Source organism: Esox lucius, chromosome 4 (assembly GCF_011004845.1).
Source record: "Esox lucius isolate fEsoLuc1 chromosome 4, fEsoLuc1.pri, whole genome shotgun sequence".
NCBI lineage: Eukaryota > Metazoa > Chordata > Actinopteri > Esociformes > Esocidae > Esox > Esox lucius.
In genome coordinates, this window is record NC_047572.1 from 25,519,176 (window position 1) to 25,544,231 (window position 25,056).

Genomic DNA, 25,056 nt, shown 5'->3' on the forward strand with positions numbered 1-25,056 from the left:
GAAAAATGTCCACTTTAAAACCGTCCCTCATTGCACATATTGCTTTCTGAAAAGGGCTCCAGACAGCAGGCCCCTCCAGCAGCAGTCAGTGTGGGTGGTGCTGGGACGAGCTTGGTGAAGGTCCCCCCCTCCCAGAGTCCCCCCTCTGAGTAAGCCAGCATTCCATTTTTTTTTTTTTTAAGTTTGCTAGTTTTATTTTTTCTTCTTCCTTTAAATGTTGTGGCGATGCTCGATTAAAAATATTGCTAGTCTGAATAAACAGTCAATGCAAACTGTTTAGTGCTGCTGCCCTAGATCCAGCGGTCTCTCACACAGACAGGTTTATCCAGTTGGCCAATTCTGGTGAGGTGGATGGTTATGGTCCCCAGTAAGGGCAGATTACTTCAGGGAGAGGCAGTGCTCTGTCCTCTCCCATCCACTCTCCCTCATCTCTGGGGCTCATCTATGGACCCTCCTTTTTGGCAGAACAAGTTCAACTCCTCAGCATAATCTCCTCGCTTATCCGGTCAACCTGTCCATTCAGTTTTCGTAGCGTGGAGAAGCAGATGGGCGGGCATCGGCGCATTAGTCCGTCATTCTCAGTGCCAGATGAGTGCATAACCTCAGGCTTATTTTAACCACAGCAAGTCATACTTTCACAATAGCATTAGCCCATTTAAAAAGAAAACGACAAAAAGGGATAGAACTATTGAAATCATCAATACATTATTGCAAAACATACATTATTAATAGGCCACTTTGCCCATCAGTCACCTACACAAACATGCATCTATAATGGTCAGGCTCCTCCTCCCAGCCAATGGAACGGCCTGGTCTTCTAGAACAAGACGCTGAAGTATTCCTGTTATTGGTCTGCTAAACGCACGACATGTTACGGACTCCAACGCCGTCACGAACAACTAACCAAAACGACAAGAGAAAAAAAACGCGAAAAAAAAAAAGAGAATCTTGTAAACGTAAAAGCCAACGACAACGACACATTGTAGGTAAAAATCTTTGGAATCTGCAACACCGGGGCAGTCCGAGGAGCGGAGGTTGCTGGCTATCCCAGACGGACGGACACACAACTAATGTCTGGCCATGTGGCTGTACTAGGCAGTAGCTTTTCATGAGAATCAGCCGCACACAGCAGAAGCACAGTAAGAGGTACGACTGAGGCGAGGAGCTCCCCACACACACACTAACACACACAATCCTAGATTGCTTTTTGTTGTCGACTTGGGGCAGGAATGACGGTGGTGGGAGGTTGGGGGGGGGGGGGGGGGGGGGGTTAGGTGGGTGGCAGGCATCCCCGGGGCAGGCACCGGGGCAGACAGACTCTGTGGGTTTTAAGTATTGTGCTGCTATCCAATCAAAGAGCTCTGAGCCGGGACGTCACTCACTCCACCTCACGGTGGACCTCCGATGCATCAGCACGGCAGATTGGACAAGTGCGATTGGTCTAAAAGGACGACAGAGGAAACACAGGGCACGGATCGTAAGCACAGCACATTTGTAACACCGAGGCGTTTGTTAGAAATGTCATTTTACCCTTTTTGGGGAGTTAACCTCAAACAATTATGAGGATAAATTCTAGATTCTCAATAATTGCATGTTGGCTTGCGCACGAGCCATCAATGGAGCTGTTAGAGGTCAACATTGGGGATGACATTCACCGTATAAAATGTATTTGGACGGTACCATAATCAATTGGGTTTCCCCCGATTCTGTGTGTTCACTTTGACATTTGTTTTTCACATAGATAATCGTTATTTCACCAAGTTCTATCAAATCGCATTAATCGGGGGAAAAACAATACAACCAGATTACGCTAGCTCAAACCTGCTGTCCGTGTCAGAGAGAAACAGCCAACAATTACTTAAATATAATGATTTATGAACTTAGACAAATCTTAGATATTTGTTGTTATTCCACTTTAATCTTTATCTTATTGGTCTACAATACCCTTTTCAGAACTATGCATGTTGTTTTAGGTACTGTAACCTGACCATCTAGTTTTTAAAGTCACCAGTGCTTTACTTTTTAATGATGTTCCATAATGTTATTTTGATTAAGTTAAGGTTTTAGCTATGTTTTGGAATCATTTTCCCAGTTTTTTGTCTCATAATGGCTTTTAACTTTCACTGACACCACTTAGGTCCTCATGTTGACAGACACCAATAGCAGACTCCAAAGGCAAACATGAAGCCTATAATCAAGACTAGACATTAGCAGCTCTCGTGTGCTTGCCCAAACGATGTGACGGAACACAGTTCACTATCTACAAACACCTGTCAAGCCAATTCTCCCAATATTTTTGGTGCCATGAAAGAGGGGCTATGGATAAATAGGAAAATTAATATGTACACAATACCCTAAGTTCTGGCTCATTAGCACTACTTTCACATCTACTGGCTGAGGTTATGCTAAGAAATTCAGGTTACGTCTATGTGCCAAATGACACCAGATTCCCTATGTAACGCACAACTTTTGAAGAAGGCAATAGGGTGCCATTTGGGACGGAGGGGAAGAGGTCACAATGGATGACATGAGCTTACCTTTAACCATTTGTCGACACACTTAGCGTGGAACTCGTGGTTGCAGGGTAATACCCGAAGTAGCTGCCTACACTCAAAGTCACTAAAACACACAACACACCTGCAAGACAGACACAGTATTAAAGTATTAGCACGTTCTGGCATATTGGAGGTTTACATAATGATATAGTCATTAGCTCTGTGCTTATGTATTATTTACCACCTGGACAAGCTGAATTGCAGAGTACACATGTATGACATGATAGGCCAAATCTGAGAAAAACACATTATACCAAACTGGCAGGCTAGGTTTACAGACTGAAAAATAATAGCCTTGGCATAGAAGGGTAGGCCGAATGTCCGGCAGAATACAACAAAGGCAGAGGAGGTTTATCTCACAGCGTTTGTTCAGACTGATGGTTGTCGAGGTTGAACCTGTAGGATGGAAGCTGCTCAATGTCTGCCTTGGTTAGCCCGCGTGGCTTTGCCTCACCCAGCCTTTCAGCAAGGTTCAGTAACGCCTGGAGGACAATATCACAATATTACACAAAATAAAGGACCAAATAAACACACGCAGCCCCACCCCCCGCACCCCGCCCAGGGATAAATACACACAGACAGACGGTGTGTTTCCAAAGTACTGATGACCTGGTTGTCTTACCTCATAGTTCTCCATCTCCACATCGTCCACGTCCAGGTCCAGGCTGATGGCTGGACCCACGGCTGTAGGAGGCACAGGAAGCATTGACCTGCAGAGCCAACCGGCACGTTAACACTGTGGTCACGAGGTCATCTCATCCACAGGGACTTACACACCTGGACGCATAACCAAACTGGCAAACATTACGCACCGCTTAAAAACCAAAAGCTACATCGGCACATGAAAAGGAGCGTGACGGTCAACTCGCTATTAAGTGCTGGAAAAGAATCTATAGCTCTCCCTTCCTCGCCTATAATCTTGGTTAGAACACGACTCTCTTGTAAAAATGTATTTAATCTCAATTAGAAAACCCATATGAATAAAGGCTAAATAAAACAGTTAAGTTCGTTCTGCATCTCATACTCACAGGAAGTACGGCAGGAAGCCAGGGTAATAGGCAGGGGGGGGCGGAGGGGGTGGCAGGGGCTGCTGTAACCGGTACCGTTGGCCACTGACGCGCCGTGGCAACATGTGAGGATATGGCTGGACAGGACAGGGGGAGACTTAATATGGTGGACAAACCTCTCACTGAAAGTGACTTTTTTTGCTGGCAATGGCAGCACATCACAATGGAGACAGACAAAGCATTACTTAGCAAGAAGCATTGTTGTTACCACTAATTAGGTCATGTTGTTAAGGTCTTTCATAGATTACAGGCAATGCGCATGTAACTAAACAACTAGTTTGGTGTAGCTCCTATTTTAGACTTTACCACTGGGAAGGGCATTTCCTGGTGCAGTGTCTCCTGAGGGAGATACTGAAGGGGGACAGAGGGAGGCATCGCTGGTGGGTGATGGTGGCTGGAGGGAGGGTAAGAGAACGTCCCTAATGGGTGCTGGTCCCCCCGGAGATCCACTTCATTCTCTACCCTCTGGAGAGGCTGGCGGGCACAGGTCACAGAAACACACAGACACACAGCAGCACATTCAGAGGGTGGTTAAGACATTCCACCTCAGTTTAACACAGCTTTTATTAGAATTTTACAGATTTGAGCTAGCAGGAGTAGGGGAAGGAATTGTCCCTCAGACACAAGAGCTGTTGTCTCCGTTACCATGGAAACCTTTCAGGGGCAGCTGAAAATGTCTGATCTGTGAAGTTTTGGCTAAGACTGGTTTCGAAATTGAGCAGCAATCTATCAGATTTCTTAGCAAACATTACATAGCCTATGAATTTGTTTTGATATTATAGTGTAATGTCTTCTAAATAGGCTGCTGTTCAATAGCTGTATCTAATGTGCATACAACTAAGGTTTCTAAATAGCTAAACATGCATTCAATGAACAATGTACATAGTATCCACCTGTGCAAATTTCAGTTTAAAGTGAAATCAGTTCATTAAAAAAAAAAGACAGCATAATGCGATTTTGTTGATTTTTGCTATGCTTTTCCTTGTGTGGTTATCGTGAGAAAAACAAAATGGCCATGTATGGCAATATTGAATTATATCGAAAAAACAAAGAATTGCAAATTGACCCTATCATGACCTTCTACAATAATATAATTGTGTGTGGTCACAGGCAATTGCTGCCCCTAGTGCACTACCAGCCAAATGTTTTATTTTTTATTTTGTTCAAAACGTATTAAATCGCTGAGAACAATTCTCACCCGAGTAACTGCAGTCATATGCCACCAGTGAAATTCACAAATACATTCAAAACCACAACAACACGTGAGGAGAACACAGAATACAACTACATGTTATTGGTCCCAGCCAGTGAGAGGTACTCACCATGCGTGGGTGTTGCCTCTGTAGCGGGAGGAACTGGCTGAGAGGAGTAAGGTGAGGCGGCTGGTGGGCGGGGACAGGAGGGGTAGGGTGCACTAGAAAATGTTCACTTGAGATTAGGGGTGGGAAGGCTTGGTAAGACACTGGCAAATGCTGCATTGTACACGCCTGGATGAGCTGGAAGAGAGAGAGAGAGAAAAGGCACAGACAATTAAAAATAAAGCAACTACAAAGAAATATAATTAGTAGCCACCAATAATTAAAAAAGGATATAATTGGGTATGGCTAACTGCATGGAATGAGACTGGCAGAGCCAATCTGAAGAAAGCCTCTGGAAAGCCAAAGTCAAAGCAAAAAGAAAAATACAAAAGTTGTATTAGTCAATAGATATTACCAGTCAAATAACATGGCCCATCTAAACTACACAACCCAGAGAGCACAGAGTGAATGTCAACAGGAGAAACAAAGTAATATCAGTGAAGTATTAGCAAGGATTGTGCTGCTAGTGGAAGAATCAGTCAAGGTTTTTTAAATGGGTGATGGTAGGGTTTCTACCATGGCTACACAGACGAGTGGTGTGTTGGTTGCGGGGTGTTGACTAAAGTAAATAACAAGCATATCTGGTGCTGTAGCCTGTCCTTCCATCTTCATTGATCTAACTTGTCACATGGAGGCTCTGCCAATCATTTAGCCAGTTTGATGGAACGTGCTACACGCACCAATTCACATAAGTCAATGGCTTATTTTGCATAGTTTTAACGAAAAACTGATGGCATGTTGGTAATGATAGTGATATGTTGGAAGTGGTATGGTCTATTAGTAAAATGACTGGAGTAATGTAGTGTTTAGAAGCAGTCTACTGACAGTGGTATGGGGTGTTTTCCGGTGATGAAGCCGTGTGTTGACAGCGATATGTGGTATTTTGAGGTGTCCCAGCCGTGTGTTGACAGCGGTGTGTGGTGTTTTGAGGTGTCCTAGCTGTATGTTGACAGCGATGTGTGGTGTTTTGAGGTGTCCTAGCTGTTTTGACATCATGTGGTGTTTTGAGGTGTCCAGCTGTGTCGACATCATGTGGTGTTTTGAGGTGTCCTAGCTGTGTCGACATCATGTGGTGTTTTGAGGTGTCCAGCTGTGTCGACATCATGTGGTGTTTTGAGGTGTCCTAGCTGTGTCGACATCATGTGGTGTTTTTAGGTGTCCTAGCTGTGTCGACATCATGTGGTGTTTTGAGGTGTCCCAGCTGTATGTTGACAGTGGTATGTGGTGTTTTGAGGTGTCCTAGCTGTGCGTTGACAGCGGCATGGGGTGTTTTGAGGTGTCCTAGCTGTGTCGACATCATGTGGTGTTTTGAGGTGTCCTAGCTGTGTCGACATCATGTGGTGTTTTGAGGTGTCCTAGCTGTGTCGACATCATGTGGTGTTTTGAGGTGTCCCAGCTGTATGTTGACAGTGGTATGTGGTGTTTTGAGGTGTCCTAGCTGTGCGTTGACAGCGGCATGGGGTGTTTGAGGTGTCCCAGCTGTATGTTGACAGTGGTATGTTGTGTTTTGAGGTGTCCTAGCTGTATGTTGACAGTGGTATGTGGTGTTTTGAGGTGTCCTAGCTGTGTCGACATCATGTGGTGTTTTGAGGTGTCCTAGCTGTGCGTTGACAGCGGCGTGGGGTGTTTGGGGTGTCCCAGCTGTATGTTGACAGCGGTATGTGGTGTTTTGAGGTGTTCTAGCTGTGTTGACAGTGGTATGAAGTTGCTACATGGACGTCACTGACATTCCAGCTCTTCCTTTTCAAACTCACAGGAGGAGGAAGGCAGCAGAGCAGAGAGAGCTGTCCGCTGAACATTACCGAGCATGCTGGGAGCTGCTGACTGTTGCACCCTGGGAGAGGCTGCCCGGTGTGGATGGGGAATCCATGTGTCGTGACCGTGGTAACAGTGTAAGATATTGGAACGGATCCCTGGTGCATCTTTGAGAAGGAAAGAGAGAAAGCAGTATTTCAGCAAGTTAACCACCAACTACTACTTAAAAAAGGTACAAAGCAGTATGTTATAAATGCCATGTGTACCATGCAAACCTGGCCACATGAAATGTTAGGCTGCTTGCAGCAATTGCATTAACAGTAAATGAAGCAGATGTCAGCTAAAACTGAATTTTAAAATGCAATTTGACTGAATCATGAGCAATGTCTATTTCCAATACCTCTGTTTATATATGACAGCATAATTAATCCCAACATAGATAAAATACATACAAGCGTACTTGGACTACATCCAATGTTCCTTCCAATTTGTTTTGCCACTGGAAAAATGTATAGTCTTCTGACGAGAAATGTGAGAAGGACTTGCATCTCCCAGAGTACATTGACAGGGAACACAGAAGGTGTTTAAGTTTTAGACAGTAGCTAATATATTTTATGTGTGGCATAAATAATAAATAAAATAAAACCCAGTGGCCAAACCCTGTAACACATTCACATAAGAATAGCTCTGATTTCTATGATGTAACATAGTAGTCTACATCTGTTGCTCAATATAGGCCTAAAAGCATTTCCACAAAATCAGTCTACCCAAGCAGGATTTAGCACCAACATCTTCTGTATTTCATCGTACTGCTCACTCAACCAGGCTATTTACGCCGGCACACACAGAGGTGTGTGATGTGTTCCCTGGCCAGCGGCTACGATTGAGTTCATACGAGACAAACCTAAGACAAGGAGTGGCTGGAGCGAAACAATGCAACCCGGTTGGACAACCCAATCCCTGTGGCTCCGAGACCCGCCACATGACCCCCGGGGGCACACCCGATTAACGTCCAGATTTCCCGTTTAGCCCCATTTCCACACACCCAGAGCACAATGCTAAAGAAACAAACTCGTCCACGGTCATTATGACCAGATCCTAAGAGGCCCTTGCTCTCCAAAGGGCCCTGAAGGGGGGGAAATAACTCCAACAGCACGCGTACCTGGTCGTGTAGATCCACCATGATGGGGCCGTGTTGATGCTGGGATGGGTGCGCGGCGGGGTGAAGCATGCGTGGCGGTGCGCTGGTGTGGCTGTACTGTCTGGCCTCATCTAAAGGAACCTGATGCTGTTGCGGCTGGGAAAAGAGCGAGTAGTGGAAGTTCTCATCCTGGACCAGGCCGTTGTGCAGCAGTACTGGTCGGTCTCGTCTTCCCCACTGCCGTCTCACTGGCGGGCTGGAACAGTAGTGAACGACACGTGAGCTTCGGTTTAGGATATGGATGGCTGTTCTCATGGGTTTTTTTTTATATTTAGAAATATCACTAGTGACAGGTAGGTGGAAATAAGAAGGGACCTTAATGCCACTAAGGACTCAAGAAAGACGGGATACAACTTGTTTTTTTTTTATGGGGTGTTGAAGCACTAATGAAGCAGCACACTGAAAAACATCAAGCGCGCCTTCACTGAACAGGAACCCAGAACTATTTAAAACAGATATGTCAAAGGTATGGCCCCTTGACTGTCAAACCAGGCCTGTGGGTAGTCTGAATTTTCTTTGGAAATCAAAACTGTGAGGCAGGTGTGTTTAACACCCCTGGTTTAAAATTAAATAAATCAGTAGCTGTTGACAGATGGGACGGTTCATGCAAAGGCTGGAGGGCTGTTGTTGGTTAAGACAATTTTTCAGCAAACCTCTCTACTGGTCTTCATTCTTGATTTGTGGGAAGAAGTACAAGGCATTTTCCAGTTACAGATGGTGCCAGAAAACACAGACAATAACAAATCTGGAAGTTAGTCCGTGTTTGTACCACACAAGTTTCTGGTATTTGCCAGCATATTTTCAAATTTTGGGGTAAAAAAAACCAAACCATTAGCAAAGATGCTGGCAAGACTGATACAAACATAGATCTTTTTTCTCCACCTCTGGCTTTTCTGAAATCACCTGCGAGTGGACACAGATTTGAGCAGATACGTTCCAACAAATCAAGAAGAATTCTTGAATTTTCTGCTACATTTTAAACTAAGGGTTGCAATCACTACTCGATTTCTCACAAATGTTATTCCACTACCAAATAAGTTGCTATGATAATGTCTATGAAGCCTCAATTTAATTTAAGATTCCACAACAGAAATGTATTAAATAATTGAAATGAAACATATTCACCTTTATATTGATTGGAGAAACATTATGTTAAATGTAACTGTCACACTCAAATTCAAAAAATGAAAACAAATACACTGAAATAATGGAGTGTTGCATTTACTACTTGATAACCATATTTTATTCTCATGACTTCTAATAAAATATTTAAAACTGGGATATTTTGATTTCATTTTTCCAATAAATTCAAAGACAAAAATCTCAAGGAATCACCCCTACAAATCATCTCATATCCTTCTCATAATGCATGTCCAAAAAACATACATTAATACAAAATTGTATTAATGTAACAGAACTGCCATTAAAAATCCACCCAATTTGGACTTTGCCCGTTATTTGACCAGGTAAATATTTGCTACAAGTTGCTCAAAAGTTGGCCCTTGAATACAATAAGATTTCTTGGCATTGTAGGAGACTCCATCATTCTGGCAAACTCCGGACAGACCATCATTAAGGCATGATTATGCAGTTGTTCAACAGAAGGGCTGCATCCTCATTTACATTTAAGTGATTTTGCAGACACTCTTATCCAGAGCAACGAGTGGTGACTGCATACATATTTTAATACTTTTCCAGCTAAAGATGGCACCCACACTGGTCAATGGGAGTGACAGTACTCACCTTCTCCTGAGGTGCACTGGGGTGTTGCAGGGCTCTCCTAAGAACCTTCTCTGGTTCAAGGGGGCTGCTGGTGGCCGCCTATTCACTGCTATTTCCCATGGTCGCATTGGTGACGTCGTGGGGTCCGACAAGTCACACTCCGGAAGAGTGGACCAGCGGTGCAGGAGGCACTTGTGTCTTTTGCCTCTGATTGTCTGTAGCCTGCAGTGAAAATAAAAACGCCAATAGCTAACCATGCTCAGATAACCAGTTCAGCAAAACTTAGATTTATATAAAATATATTCATACATAGTCATTATAATCTAATATGTAGCAAATTATATTGTAAAAAAGGTTTATCCAACTTAAATTTGCAAGGTGAAAATACTGGACTATTTGCGATTACCCAGCTGTAAACAGGGGGCGCTGTAGCTAACTGAAACAAAAACAAGGAAAGCCATGTGCTCAGAAAGAAACAAAGCAACAACAAAGGACGAGGAGTAAGCTAGCAATATAAGAGTGAACAGATGTGTCTCGCGTATCAATAAAGCAGACATGCAACAATAAATCATCTAACAAGTAAACGCTTAACTTATCCATCTGATTTAAAATTGCATGCCTCATCAATTTGTGCTAATGCGTTTAGCTTGGAAAAGTACAAAGGCATTACATCCAGTTAACGGGCAAAGAATGATCTAGCGCAGCGGATTAGCTAGCTATAGTTAGCCGTTATAGCTATAGAAACATAGCCTTCCACTGCACTGTCAGATAGTTAAAACGATTGTTGCAAAACATGCACAACACAATATCAAGCTTTTCAATCATATTTTCCAAATATAATACGCCATCATCAATAGGTACTGTACTGTACATGCATAAGAGAAACATGATTATTTAATTAAGTGAAAACAAGTTAGCGAACGCTAGCTAGCTAAAGTAACCCGTTAGCTTACTTCTTGGGTCTCAACACCGTAGATGGGAGATGCAACAACTGAGGTTATTTTACAGATGAGATGTAACGTTAGCTTAGCTAACAGGAGTCCAGCTTCCGTCGTTCAGGTTTGACAGATGAAGTCGCTACAAAAAGACAGATATCGAAGCTGACCGCTAACTTACAACGTTACGTTAGCTGCACTACTAGCTCGTTCAAAAGCAACTTGCAATCTTGGCTACGCTGCTGTTGTAAGGCAAGCAGGATGTCCTAATAACTATTTGCATAGTCCATAAATTTCAATAAAAATTGGTTACGTAAAAAAAGTTATTTTTATGCCAGTGAATAATAACTGCTTCTTTTAGAACGATTCATTCCGATAATTTTAATTGCCAACATTCCTTCGCGCGAGTGGTCATTGTATGTGCCTAGGAGGACAGCATTGTTTTGATGAAGCCACACCTTCTCTCCCCTGCGCAAGTGTTTAAAAACACCAATCACAAACAGTAGCCGTGCTAAAACAACAATTGTTGATACATTGTAGCCCCCTCCATAAAACCATTCACATTCCCCCAAAATAAAATTCCAAAATCAAAATACATACAATTAAGAAATGCACAAACATGTTATGGTGCTAGATCACTTTGCTTAGGTGCATATAGGATGGTAGCCACCATGATATAGGGTACCGGATGGTAGCCACCGCCAGGATAAATGGGACCGGGTGATAGCCACAAGGATAAATAGGACACAGTGGCGGCCATCAGGACAAAGGTACCAGATAACAGTAACCAAGATACACAGGACTGGAAGGTAGTCCAGTTCTTCTGGCCCAGTCAGGGTTATTTACTTAGTAAGTCTTAGTGGTTCCAAACTTCTTCCACTTCAAAACAATGGAGCCCACTGAGCTCTTGGGAACTTTCTGTGCTACAGCAGTTCTTTGTTTTTTTTTCTTCATCATCTTCCACAGATCTACGCCTCAACACAATTCTACCTCTGGGGTGTATGGGAGTGATCCTTGGACTTCACGGCTTGAATTTTGCTCTGACATTCAGTGTAAAGTATGGGACTGTACATAGACAGGTGTGTGCTTTTGAAATGATAGACAATCAAATTTTCCACAGGTGCAATCCAACCAAGTTCTAATCTACTGAAATCTCAGTGATGAACAAAGGACACAGGATGTCAGGTCTCAATTTGGAGTGTCATAAAAAGGGTCTGAATACTTCAGTACATGAGATGCTTCTTTTTTTTTCAACAAATTGGTTACAATTTTAGAAAACCTGTTTAGATTTGTTATAATGGGTATTCTATGTAGATTGTTGGAAAATAAATGTAATCAATAATAAATTCAGTCTATAACACAACTCTTCCCTGACAACTATAGAAGTTGCAAACTGGTGTGCTTCTGATTTTATGTTTTTTATTCCGTTGAGTATAATGAGTAACAAGATGCCTTTTTTTATTACTAAGTATCTCGTTAAGTCATGGTCAAATAAACCATAATATACATGTTTTAAGAGAGTGGCCTGCCCTGAGGCAGCAGACAGGGAGGCTGCTCTTATACAGCGTGAGATTCTAGGGTTAGATGAAACATTGCTTTACATACTATAACAATTCTGGTACAATGGCAGTTCAAAACCATTACAGGACCATCTCAAAAGAATGTTTTGTGTCTGCATCTGAAAAGCTGTATTGCACCCTTACAGATGTACATTGATGCCCTTACATACAGTACTGTGCAAAAGTCTTGAAAAGCTGAACTGAACACTTATTTGGGTAGAAAGTGTTCATTTGTAAAATACATAGGTATATTGGTACCTAAACAAATTGCCTTAGCTTTACTTTCAGGTGCCTAAGAATTTTAGGCACATGAAAGTAATGATGTATGGGTACTGTACATCGATGCCCTAACAGATATACAAAATGCCATAACAGAAGTACTTCTGAGGCTTGTCTGAAAAGGGTACAACATTCATAACAATTGGGCTCCTTTGAAATGGCTATCCTTGTCTGGCCCTATAACATTCAAACTTAGACTATTACTAACATATTCTTGCTTTACTTCACTGGAAAATTCTAGAAACCTGCTTTTCAGTATACACTCCCTTCAAGAATGCTATAGACACATCCAAAATGTCATTTTTTGAGACATTGAAGTTATGATTTTGTGGACAAATGTAATGTCCATATTATTGGGATCTCCCTACAATGTGTCAAAGGCACCCATACATCATTTAACAACTTAGGCTGCATATTTGCCTACAAACTGTGCATAGGCCTAAACATCTAATACCCTAAATCACTGCAAGACAGACAACAAAAACACTGTTCTTTCCACCAAGTATATAGCACTGTAGGATATGTGGATCTCTCGGATGTTTCCTCATTACAAGTGATAGAATGTCAAATTGTACAGTAACCTATTTGGCCCTATGAAGTGTTCCAGCAGGTTGGGCAATTGTGTAACAGCAGCATCACATTTGCAACTCCAGAGAGGGCCAAATCTGGGCCCAATTGACTGGCGAGGGGCCGGGGCTACGTTCGTTAGCAAAACGTTCACAAACGTTGCATACAGAAATGACATGACTAGTACCTATACTCCTTATTCAACATGTTGGACAGGCATGTTCACAGGCTGGCCTGCGGCATACAGTCTGAAATTTCCAACACCTGACCCCTGCTGAACAAGTCACACGATTTGTTCTAACGTGACTAGTGAAACTAATATTTGAAAAAGTGTGTTGGGCCTTGCACAGGACCATGGGTGTGGAATAAAGTGAGTAAAGCCGGCCTGCAACGCGATAGACAGCGATAGACAGGGCTAAATGGCTAGATAAGGAATAGTGTCTTTAAAAGAGGTCTGCATTGATTCAGACTACATATTTCGACCGGAACCATTACATCATGTTTTAATTCTCAGCATTTGCACGTCAGGCCTAGCTGTTCGACTACTTCACTGCAGAGAAAAACACTGCAATGTTGCAGACGGACATATTACTGAGGGGATAGGAGACCAATGCATTCTTACTGGGAGGTTCTAGTCATGTTTTACTGGAACTAAGATTATTCGAGTGTGTAATAGCGAAGGGAGAGTCCTTTTCATATGCACCTGGCGCCAAATGTAAACATTACATAGCTCTCTCCTAGCGAAATACAAAACAAGGAGGGGCTGAAAGAAGGCTGAAGAGAGTCGTAGCCAAACGCATCCCCGGAAAATTGCAAACCAATTAGCTAGGTAGCACGCAAGCAGGCACAGAAAACATATCCAAACAGTCGAGACAACGTGCTGATAAATAGTCCCAAATCGTTACCTGATTGTTAATTTGCAAGCATTTGATTCAGTGATATTTCCCCTTGTAATCCTTCACATCTCGTTCATATTTTCGGTGCGGCATTATCGTCAGCTGTTCCTATGTGGAACATTCTGTGGATTTCACCACTATTTTAAAGAAAGGTACAAACATTACACATTGTTTTCCCAAACGCTTGAAATAAACATCCTACGCCGGATTTCAGATTAATCACCGCAAAATTGTCAAAATAGTAGACTCCCGATGACTCTAGATCCGCAGTCTGCCACTTAACAATTGTTTTGGGTTTTGTCAGTAAACCTTCTACCCCCATTTGGGCGCAGTTGAGGGAGCGCGGTCAACTTCATCCCGCCCGCTTTACCGTAATGACTACGTGAGTGTGGCACAGTAATATCCCCAATGTCATGTGTCCGCTGTCAAAAACATCTTTAAATGTGGAGGTGACCTGTAATGTACGGGATTTTGACATTGTAAACCCTTGTTTGTACGTGGATCCCAGTAACATGACTGTAATATACAGTGGTCAATATCCCTTCACCGCGATTAGTATATTGAACTACATCCAACTTCAATCAACCACAATTAGCCTCTGAGACCTGCAAACGTATCTATCTGAATCTAAAGCATAGACTTCAGCTCTCTGGGCTCACACAGTTAGGTGGCAGACCGAGGAGCACAGGTGATCTAGGGGTAAGTTTCCTGGTTGAAAACGCATGAAGCAGTGTAACACCCTCTAGTGGAGAATCTGATAAAACCTCTTTATTCTCCAGGTCAACACAAAAAACGTGAATGAATCAAGGGGACATGCCATATCCATAAAATGTTACAAAATCCATGCTCGTTACATTTGGTTCTATTCAGCCTTAATGCACATTTGAGTATATTGTGATATGTTTTTCAATGGAGCCATGAACAGGTCACTTGATCATGAAATGACAATTTAATCAATTTAATTCTAAAACTTTCCAGAATGGGATTTACAACGATTACATTACAATGACTCCTAAATTCTGAACCATTAGGCATAAGCCCAATGCGGTTATATGGATCATTCCTGTAGCATACTGTAACTGTAGTGTTTATTCTCTGAAAATGTAAATAATCAGCAAAATATATAATTATAAAATGAATATTACAATTAACTTTCTACCAACTGAGGTCCACTCTCCACAGAAAGGGGAAAAGCAACCTCATCCCTCTGCACCACAGGGTGCTTTCAAATGTCCCCACAAGAAATGCAACAACAGTCATGTTTTTTTGGGCTATGTCAGTATCAAAATGCTGGTGCAATTTCCACTCTCAGGGTGTATGAACTGAACTGTATACCCCTTCGGTTGTCCTTGTTTTGGACAGTGGTTTTTACCAGGTAAGGAAGCTAAGAATGTGTAGATTTGATCCAGAAACATTCAATCTACCAGTTCAACTATGTTGACCACTCAGCCACCCTCCTCCCCCAGTTCAAGGTATATAGTTCCAATAAGACACGTTCATTGACTGTAAATGCCAGAGACTGCCAAATGGTTTAATAATGTCATGAGATGGTGGTAGAGTTTCATGTGGGGACGTGTGGTACCATTGCAGTGTGCATTTCGTTGTATGTTTGGTGAGTCCATCCACTAACATTGGACTTTTGATCATCAAAAACTGTGTGGTTCTACGAAAATACCAGGAAGTGGAATGTGAGGTCTAATTGGAAACAATGAAACAAATACGACACACCGTCATACTGACCTGTGGACTCCTAGACTGTAATTACCTGTGATGAAACCACAGCAAAAAGTAAGCTAGCTACAGAGGTGATGCATCCTCAGTTCTTCATCCCAATCCAAAATCCCACACTGTTCATTACCTCACTGACTGATCATATGATCATCTCCCTCTATATCTATCTCCCTTTGTCTCTTTTCCTTTCTCATAGTTTCTTTTTTGTCCCTAACTCTCTATCACTCCCCTCTCTCCAGCATAACATATACCTGAAGTATATTCCCTCCTCACAGACATTGTGATATGGATGTTATATTGCCTCCTTTCTCAACCTCTGACCCGTGACTGTTTAGATGGCAAATAGACTGGTGTTCTGTTGCTGGCCATAAAAACAAAACAAACCACATTAAGCCCGATCCCAGACCTGTGTGCTTCAGCCAGTCTCCACAGACAACGGCTGGTGGGCTTTAATTAATCAAACAGCATGACATTATCTGACATGAGCTAGGAATAGTATGTATAAGCCAACGTACAGAGTGCTTGAATATGAAAGCGTTTTAAACCTGAGATTCATTGTTACACTACGGTATCTGGTGTGACTCCACTGCTTCTGGAAATGTATGTTTCATGTTACATGGACCTGTGGTATTTCATTGCCTTGCCACCCTAATGCCTTAATCTCACCACTGAATATATCACCTGCTATCTATGGAGGGAAGAGGTTATCTATGTAAACGCAGTCATAAACACCTGATGGCTAGGTTGGACGATTGCGATAGTATTGAATCTATCCAGGAAGTAATACACTGGGCTAGGTCAACTCTATGCCAGGAACTGGCAAAACACATTTAAAAAGATTTCATTTTCAATTCATATACGTTGTTTTCAGTGGGTTTTCTTCTGCATATAGAGCTTTAGTCTTAATTATACTGTGCTTTCTGAACTACGCAAACACACCAAACCAAAATCGGAGAATGTTCTCTCCAGGGCTCTTCATCCACTCTTTTGCCTCCCAGTGAAAACACACCCTATTACTTCAGGCCGTGGTGGGATTTAGTGTCAATAGACAACTGTCAATTTGAGACATTAAAGTCACCACTTTAGTGAGTAGTGTCACCGTACTTCAACAGTAAATCCATGTATACAAGACATTATATTAACAGCTTATTGTTAAATTATTTCACATTTCAACCCCCTCCCCCCAGTTATATAAGATGTGTGCCAACTTTGTGACGCTTTTCTGTATTCTCAGTTTCACTTTTCTCCCACTAGCAGTCCACCATGTAAATGTAAATGAATGGACTTTGCTTTGAGAGTGTTTTGCATGTGCTGTTATGCTGTTTTGCAGTCCGGCTGCACTAGAAGAGAAACAGCACTAGAAACAGCCCGGCTATTGTTTTGATGTTCTTGTGTAGTGAAGCAAGTAGACAGTGGAGGACGATGATCCTTTGTGTGTCCATTCCAGCTCACAGTAATTAAGCAGAGCGGCCGGTGGCCCATTAGCACAACATAATGGGAGGGGTCTAATGACTCTCACCAGCCTGAGAGAGAAATGGAGTCTAAATAGCATCCTATTCCCTATTATGTACACCGCTTTTGATGGGGTCCCTTAGGGAATAGGGTGATATTTTGGTGCCATTTGGGAAACAGGCACTGGTCACGGCCAGCAATGCCATCACATCAGAATTAGGCTCCTGTGGAATGTTTGTCCACCTCGACCCTGTCCTGGACGCATCACGGTCAAGTTCACGTTAAGCTGATGAAGTTAGATACCATGCCATGACTACGGCAGGGAGGAAAGACGCTCCCCGCAGAACATCGCAGGGTTTCGACGGATCTCCTGCTGACTTGTCATTGCTCCAATTCTGGTGAGGGACCCAGAAAACGCGTTACACTGGCGACCGCTATGTGGAGGGAGGGGGATAGGAGAGGGGTGGACGCTTTCCGTGTCCGTGCGGAAAAACAGAGGTCTGATGTGACCGCTGTCATTTGACTGCGTTACTATTGTTGTATTTCTTGTATTATTCCAAAGTATTTGGGTTATAAATGTTCTTCTATTCGGTGAGGTTGCTTCACTGTAGCCTTCCAATCTGTAGCTGGCTGTAGGTGGTTTGCAGTTAAACTCTAGTTGGCTGTACAGGTAGGTGGTCTGTAGTTGGACAGTTGTTGGCTGTAGGTGGTCTGTAGTTGGAAAGTTGTTGGCTGTAGGTGGTCTGTAGTTGGACAGATGTTGGCTGTAGGTGGTCTGTAGTTGGACAAATGTTGGCTGTAGGGAGTCTGTAGTTGGACAGTTGTTGGCTGTAGGTGGTCTGTAGCTGGACAGTTGTTGGCTGTAGGTGGTCTGCAGTTAAACTCTAGTTGGCAGTACAGGTAGGTGGTCTGTAGTTGGACAGTTGTTGGCTGTAGGTGGTCTGTAGTTGGACAGTTGTTGGCTGTAGGTGGTCTGCAGTTAAACTCTAGTTGGCAGTACAGGTAGGTGGTCTGTAGTTGGACAGTTGTTGGCTGTAGGTGGTCTGTAGTTGGACAGTTGTTGGCTGTAGGTTGTCTGTAGTTGGACAGTTGACGGTTGTAGGTGGTCTGTAGTTGGACAGTTGTTGGTTGTAGGTGGTCTGTATTTGGACTGTTGTTGGCAGTGTTTATGTTTCCCCATAAACAATGCAAATAGTATATAAATTAGATATGTACCCTCATTGATAAATAAAAAAAGCCCCATCTGTCATTTCATCCTGGAGCCAGGTCTGGCTATAGGTGGTCTGTAGTTCAACACAACGCCACACGCAAAATCTCACCACACCACACCACAACACACCACGACAGACCACGACACACCACAACACACCACAACACACCACGACAGACCACACCACACCACAACACACCACACCACACCACACCACACCACGACAGACCACACCACACCACACCACAACACACCACACCACAACACAACACAACACACCACACCACAACACAACACACCACAACACACCACACCACACCACGACAGACCACACCACACCACACCACGACAGACCACGACACACCACAACACACCACGACAGACCACACCACACCACACCACAACACACCACACCACACCACGACAGACCACACCACACCACAACACACCACACCACACCACGACAGACCACACCACAACACACCACACCACAACACACCACACCACAACACAACACACCACAACACACCACAACACACCACACCACAACACAACACACCACACCACACCACAACACACCACACCACGACAGACCACACCACACCACACCACGACAGACATGCGCACACACCAGTGCTTGGTTTTACAACTGTTTTGTAAACGAGAGCAACATTTGCTCTCCAATAAAACCTGTCATGCTATAAGAACATATTTTCTACTTAATCGTATGAACATCTTGGCTAAAATCTGAAAACAATTACCTATAACATAATGTTATTAGTCTATAGTCTGTCCATTGTCTGGTGACACATTATCCTAATGGCAGGTGGGTGCGCACTGCACACCGACATCCAGACAGGCAGCTCATCCTGGTGGGTCCATCTCTGACAGTATTGTGTCAGTGGGAGTTAATTATTGACGTTTACAGCCTGAAGGAGAGTATCACCAGCAGCAGCAATATCTGAAACCAAAGGTCTCCATCGGACTATTCCAGTCTTGTCACATCCCACTGGGACATTTATCTGCCTCCACACTCTCTCTCTGTCAGTCTGTCCATACAAAGCCAAGGACGTCAAATGGTAAGCCTGACCTTTTTCTCGATTTCTAAGATACTTTTAATGAAACATGCGTTCAACTTGATCTCCATTTTAACCTGATGAGCACTGCAGTGTTTTTTGTTTCTGAATCAGTTAGTTTTTTTTTCTCATTGCTTTCACATACACTGTCAGTGCAAAGCAAATTCTTTTGAAACACATCTCAGTTGAGGTAAATCTTGTCAAACAAAGAGTGAGGCTGGACAGCAGTTCCACTTCATTGTCAGCAGATCAAACATGGCATCAATAGTAAGAACATTCAAGAATGACAGTAGGAAAATGCAAATGCTATAAAACTTTGTATAGAGTACAATATACAGCTCCAGAAAAAATGAAGTGACCACTGAACCTTTTTCTTTCCTTTGCAAAAAAGTCAGAAAGGAAGGTTTTGAGTGAGGAACAAAAGGGTTGAAATTAAGACACCACTGCAAATTGAACGCTTCTGTTCCTCACTCAACACGTTCCTTTTCAGCTTTTTTGGAAAGGAAAGAAATAGGTGCCATAAATCTTTTCCCGGAGCTGTAGGTGTAAATATATTTTAGAAATTGCTTTGTTTTTTAATGGATTTTTTAGCTTGATGTATTTTGTTCTCTGTATTCAGCATTTGTGAAGTACAAAATAGAAAAGGGTTAAACAAACAAACTGTAACGAGGACGCGCATGGAGGACGCGCGCCACCCCTCCCGACGTGGTGTTCGGTGCGCGTCATCGCCGGCCTTCTAGCCACGCCGCTCCTCCTCCCACGGCACTGTCCTGTCTTGTTATTGCACACACCTGGTGTCCATTCCCTCATTAGGTTGCCTATATTAATTCCCTTGTTTCTGGGCGTCTTTGTGTGGTATTGTTCTATGTTTGGTGTTGTATTGCAAGACTATTGCACGCTTTTGCGCTCTTGTTGTATGCGTGCCATTTTTTCGAATAAGAAGATTAACTACCTCCCTGCGTTTGGCTCCTTTATTCACACACCCTGACACACCGTTGACACAAACCATATGCCTTTGGTTTCTGGATATTCATGATATTCTGATATTTTGTGAAATAACTTTAGTGAAAAAAACAGCCCATCTAATGCTATAGTAATAAGTTAACTTGCCTATTATGGAACAAACTATAATTACAGCGTCAACAAATGGCCCATACATTTAAAAGAGGATTAACCATTGTAGGGCAGGCTATATTGATCGTTTTTGGGCCATTGGGTAATGATTGATTGGAATAACTTTTCACAAGATAGCAAGTTTTATGATTTGATGCAAGTACTTCATTTGTGTCATGTATTTAATGTTTTGAGTGTCTTTGTGCATTTTACTTAGGGATTTTGTCCTTCTGGCCAACTGTGTTCTTTGTTTGGATCTGCATGTTAACAGTTTTTAAAACTTGAATTTTGCATGAATGAAAGTGCTCAAGCAATCAAGAAATGCTGTAATTTTTCAAAGGTAAAGTCTTAGTACAACGTGATGATCTACCCACTTTATACCAGTGGTTCCCAACTCCGGTCCTCAAGTACCCCCAACAGTACATATTTTCATTGTAGCCCCAACCAAGCACAACTGATTCAACTTGTAAATTAATGATCAGGCACTCATAGAGTTGAATTGGGTGTGCTTGTCCAGGGCTACAATAAAAATGTGTGTTGTTGGGGGTACTCGAGGACCGGAGTTGGGAACCACTGCTTTATACAGATGGTGGTCTCTACAGATGGTCTATTCAAATGGTAGTCTAGATATATGGTGGTCCATACATACGGTCTTTACAGATGGTTGTTTATACAAATGGTCTATTCAGGGCTGTCAATACAGATGTTCTTTACAGACGGTGATCTATACCGATTTTCTATACAGATTGTGGTCTATATGGATTTCTACATACATGATGGCCTTTGCAGCTGGTTGTCTATACAGATATTCCATACCGATGGTCTATAAAGATGGTCTATGCAGAATGTGGTCTCTGTACAGGTCTTTATAGATGGCTGTTTATACAGATGGTCTGTTCAGATGGTGGTATACACAGATGGGGGTCTTTCCAGATGGTCTATACAGATGGTGGTCTATCCAGATTGTCTATCCAGATGGTGGTCTATTCAGATGGTCTGCACACATGTTTTTTACGGATTGTGTTCTGTAAAGATGGTGTTCTACAGAAAGTAGAAAATATAGGCTTTTCTGTGATTAACAATTGAGTAACTGCTAATTTAGAGGCATTTTTAGTTACTCTCCTTTCAAGTAACACTGACTGTGTCTGCTGCAGATAATGAGATTTTAAAATATATATACAAATGCAATGTGAAGCTGTAGAATAGAATTGTATTATGTTAGTGATTTAGCAGCACTGAGTTATGAATGGAAAATTTGTGTTTTTGGCACAGAAAACAACCTGATTCTCTGGTCTTTAGTTAAACATTGACTCCAGTAAGGACAGACTCATTTTTAATAACCGCTATTCAGTCTATGATATCATATCTTATTTGTTAACTGCCGCTATTATATGTTTTGGTGGGGATGCAATTATATAGTTTCTGCTTCCACCAATTGATAAATAAAAATGTTTTGTTTAATAATAATAACAATAATAATAATACTAATATAACACTCATAACGTGCCTTAAAATCTTAAAAACCTGCATTAGCCAGTTTGCAGTAATTGGCGTGCTGGTTGTTACATTTCAATGTTCTATGTAGTTCTCTTCTAGTTTCTCTGTTTCTTTGGTCTGTTTAGTCGCGTCAGTGTAATTGCTTTCACCTGTATCTAGTTTGCCCCTCGTTATGTCCCTATTTAGGTTCCTCCTGCCCTAGTGTTCCTTGTGAGTTGTTGTTGGCTGTTACATGAGGGTTCTGTGTGCCCGTTTATGTCTTTGGAGTAATAATAATGATATTAAACTTTTTCTTTTTTTATTAACAATGGTTAACAAAAACAATAGTAAGTAATGAGAATAGTATTTCAATATAGTAGTAAAATAGTAGGATGCCAGTGTTGAAATGATCGAAAAGCCTCAAAGCAGCATATGTAAAAAAAAAAAAACTAAACTAATTATATTAATTGGCTGTCCCTCAGAGGGTGGCATGAGGCCACATATTAGGCTGCCAAATAACACATTTAGTTTTTTCAGCTACAGTTTTTTCACCTATGTTATTTGTATTTTTTTCTGGTTGCAAATTCGTATATGGTAATTTGGGTAAAGAAAGCTTTAGTCTTGGTGTAAGTCACAGTGTAACAAGAAATGCAGCTCTGTCTCTACCTAACCCTGGGAGCAGAGTGAGGATAATCTGTCCTCTCTAGTTAACGAGGTTTGTCTTTAATGACCAGCCTCTGTGGCCAGGCCGTTCCTACTGAGGGTGTACCTTGTCGTCTTCCGCAGTTTTCTATCAGTCACAGATGTTAGATAGTCGCAGACCGTGTATTGTCTGTTTAGAGCCAAACAGCATTGAAATTTACTTAATAGTTAACATCATTTTCGTTTTGTTTGGTTGTAACCTGTTTGGGCCAGAATGTCAGAGTTGGGTTGACAGTGGTTGGGAACATAACCTCAGTACAACCTGGATGAGGGGACTGAGATATGTGTTATTCTATGGTGTATTTAGGTTTAATTTGTAATTATCTGGTGTATTGAGTTTCACTATGTAATGATATGTTGTTTAAAGTTTAATATGTAATAGTATGATGTTTTGAGCATTCATATTTTGTCCTAATATGTAATCAAATGTATTTTTCCTCAAATGTAATTATATGATGTTATAAGTTCTAATATGTAATTATGTTGTATATTAAGTCCTTATATGTAATTAAAGTATGTATTAAGTTCTAAAATGTAATTATATGTCATTCTGTGCTATTTGGTGGACAGGGTGTGTTAGCAGGCCTGTACAGGATGAAGGGCAGCTTCCTGCTACTCTGTCTGGTGAGCTTTTTCCCTGGAGGTGAGTACCCACCCATCTCTCTAACCACATCCCCTTTGTCTCAAATTAACCTTATTCCCTAAAAAGTACACAACGTTTGGGACTCTATAATTTTTTTTGTAACATTTGTTAGGAAGTTTACTGACATTTGGACCCCATTCGAGGATTACTCAATGTTCATTCATGGCGACACTGTCTTTGATTGTTCTACAGCTCAAAGTGGAGACCAAATGCCGAGCATAGTAACAAGCTATGTACAAGTGAAGGAAGACACTCCAATCAGTATGTCTTCATTCTATACCTTTTTACATTTTATTTAATAAGGACGCTCCTTAGTGAAACATGAAAGCTTCAAAAAACAAATGCATTCATACTGATGTCTGACTCTCTTTTTGCAACTAACACCCTCTTCCTTCAGATGAGTTTGCCTTTCAAATAGAGACCCAAGATCCTGACGTGCCTCCTGATCCATTAAAATACTACCTAAGTGGGCCAAAAGCAAATCTCTTCAAAGTGGATGAGAACACAGGCAGAGTAACAATCCGTAACAAGTTGGACCGAGAAGATGATGTAGGTCCAACATCCCATTTCAGTATTGTTTCAGACATTTGAGTACTTCAGCCCATTTAAGAGATCAGTATTGTTTCTGCCATTTAAAGATTTCAGTATAGTTTCAGACATTTGATTATATCAGTAATTATGTCAGCCATTTAATTAATGATGCTATAATTCATATTTCTTGACATTCATTCTTTATTTCTCTGACTTGATAGCTGACTTGCTAATATATTAACTTTTGTTTAGGACAAAGGTGTATTCACAATTGAAATATCAATTTCGGATGGTAAATATCGAGTAAGTTGACCATAAAGCCTTTAAATAATACATGTACTTTTATAATGTCAGTCATAGTAAAACATCATAAACTACTTGAGACATATTTAATCATTTGCACCTCATATTATACCATTTTCTCAAGGTTTCCAAAGAAATTCAGATAATAATTTCAGATGCCAATGATAACAAACCCATATTTCAAGATGCACCTTACAATGAAAATGTTAAGGAAGTAAGTAAAATAATTTTCCATTCCATTAATTATAATTGCATCAATGTGACCATTGCAGTGCACAGCTGTGGGTCCAGTTCTGGCCTACTGCTCTTTCAGTTCAACTATCTTTCTAGACACTCCTTTTGAAAAAAGCTTGAACAAATTAAGAAAATGTTGATTGCTCAGATTTTAAAAGTTGGGATAATCCTTGTCAGTCATGAAATCGTTGTTTGCTTAATTGTTTCCTCTTAAAAATGTTGTTGCGTTATTGAATCTCTAAAATGAAAATGTTAGTGTTCATGGCCTGCTGCTGAATGAGTTTGAATCTGGCTGCTTTTTTAACAAACGCTCCGTCTGCCTATCCACTGTCCTCTCCAATAAAGCACATAAATGACTATCTTCTTACTGGGACCCTTGCTAGTGTATGGTCAAGATGTGACCTTTGTGCTTTTATTTTTTAAATGTTTTCTACCTGACATAAAATGCCTGTATTTACTCCGACCTCATTGTGTCCTTTTTCTGTTTCTTTTTTAAGAACACTCCCTTGGACACAGTTTTGTTTCAAGTATCTGCCACAGATGCTGACTCTGGACTTGCTGCTGTTATTAAGTACCACATTGATGATGTAAGTAAACATTTGGAACACAGTTTTTTTCTGTATTACCCCAGTAATAAGTAAAGCTTATCCACATTTGTATGCTTTGTTATATTTTGGGAACTTGACAATTA

At 41.6% G+C, this 25,056-nt stretch overlaps 2 protein-coding genes across 5 annotated transcripts in view; one reads left to right on the forward strand and one right to left on the reverse strand.

Moving 5' to 3' along the window:
* Positions 1-1,267: 1,267 nt before the first annotated feature.
* On the reverse strand, positions 1,268-14,189 carry rnf44 (ring finger protein 44). Of its 3 annotated transcripts, none has more exons than XM_010900194.5 (11): positions 13,904-14,189; positions 9,680-9,880; positions 7,898-8,132; positions 6,735-6,902; positions 4,945-5,118; positions 3,929-4,096; positions 3,584-3,699; positions 3,178-3,265; positions 2,916-3,037; positions 2,538-2,637; positions 1,268-1,441 (listed from the first exon to the last, which is right to left on the reverse strand). In XM_010900194.5, exons 2-11 carry the CDS (start codon positions 9,784-9,786, stop codon positions 1,379-1,381), a joined length of 1,341 nt encoding a protein of 446 aa, XP_010898496.1. In that variant the 5' UTR covers positions 9,787-9,880; positions 13,904-14,189; the 3' UTR covers positions 1,268-1,378. The 3 variants fall into 3 exon arrangements, with proteins under 3 accessions (XP_010898496.1, XP_010898513.1, XP_010898505.1); XM_010900211.5 differs by having other exon boundaries at positions 6,783-6,902; positions 13,904-14,187; XM_010900203.5 differs by lacking the exon at positions 13,904-14,189 and adding an exon at positions 10,612-11,134.
* A 3,164-nt stretch (positions 14,190-17,353) lies between these two features.
* Positions 17,354-25,056, forward strand: part of cdhr2 (cadherin related family member 2) — a 28,233-nt gene continuing 20,530 nt past the window's right edge. Inside the window, exons 1-7 of one of the 2 annotated variants that reach the window (XM_034291925.1) lie at positions 17,354-17,475; positions 23,225-23,297; positions 23,490-23,558; positions 23,695-23,846; positions 24,081-24,131; positions 24,256-24,345; positions 24,863-24,952. In XM_034291925.1, the coding sequence (XP_034147816.1) occupies positions 23,249-23,297; positions 23,490-23,558; positions 23,695-23,846; positions 24,081-24,131; positions 24,256-24,345; positions 24,863-24,952 (501 nt within the window). In that variant the 5' untranslated portion in view covers positions 17,354-17,475; positions 23,225-23,248. Of the gene's footprint in view, positions 17,476-19,237; positions 19,367-23,224; positions 23,298-23,489; positions 23,559-23,694; positions 23,847-24,080; positions 24,132-24,255; positions 24,346-24,862; positions 24,953-25,056 lie in introns of those variants that run through there. The other variant, XM_010900181.4, reaches the window with a different exon arrangement.

Excerpts from the sequence above, each read along its gene's own strand:
- rnf44 (XM_010900194.5), bottom strand. The coding sequence starts at position 9,786 with ATGCGACCATGGGAAATAGCAGTGAATAGGCGGCCACCAGCAGCCCCC. Across the intron at positions 3,038-3,177 it reads TGGAGATGGAGAACTATGAG|GCGTTACTGAACCTTGCTGA; the intron begins GTAAGACAACCA and ends ATTGTCCTCCAG. Across the intron at positions 2,638-2,915 it reads CATCAGTCTGAACAAACGCT|GTGTGTTGTGTGTTTTAGTG; the intron begins GTGAGATAAACC and ends TCTGTCTTGCAG.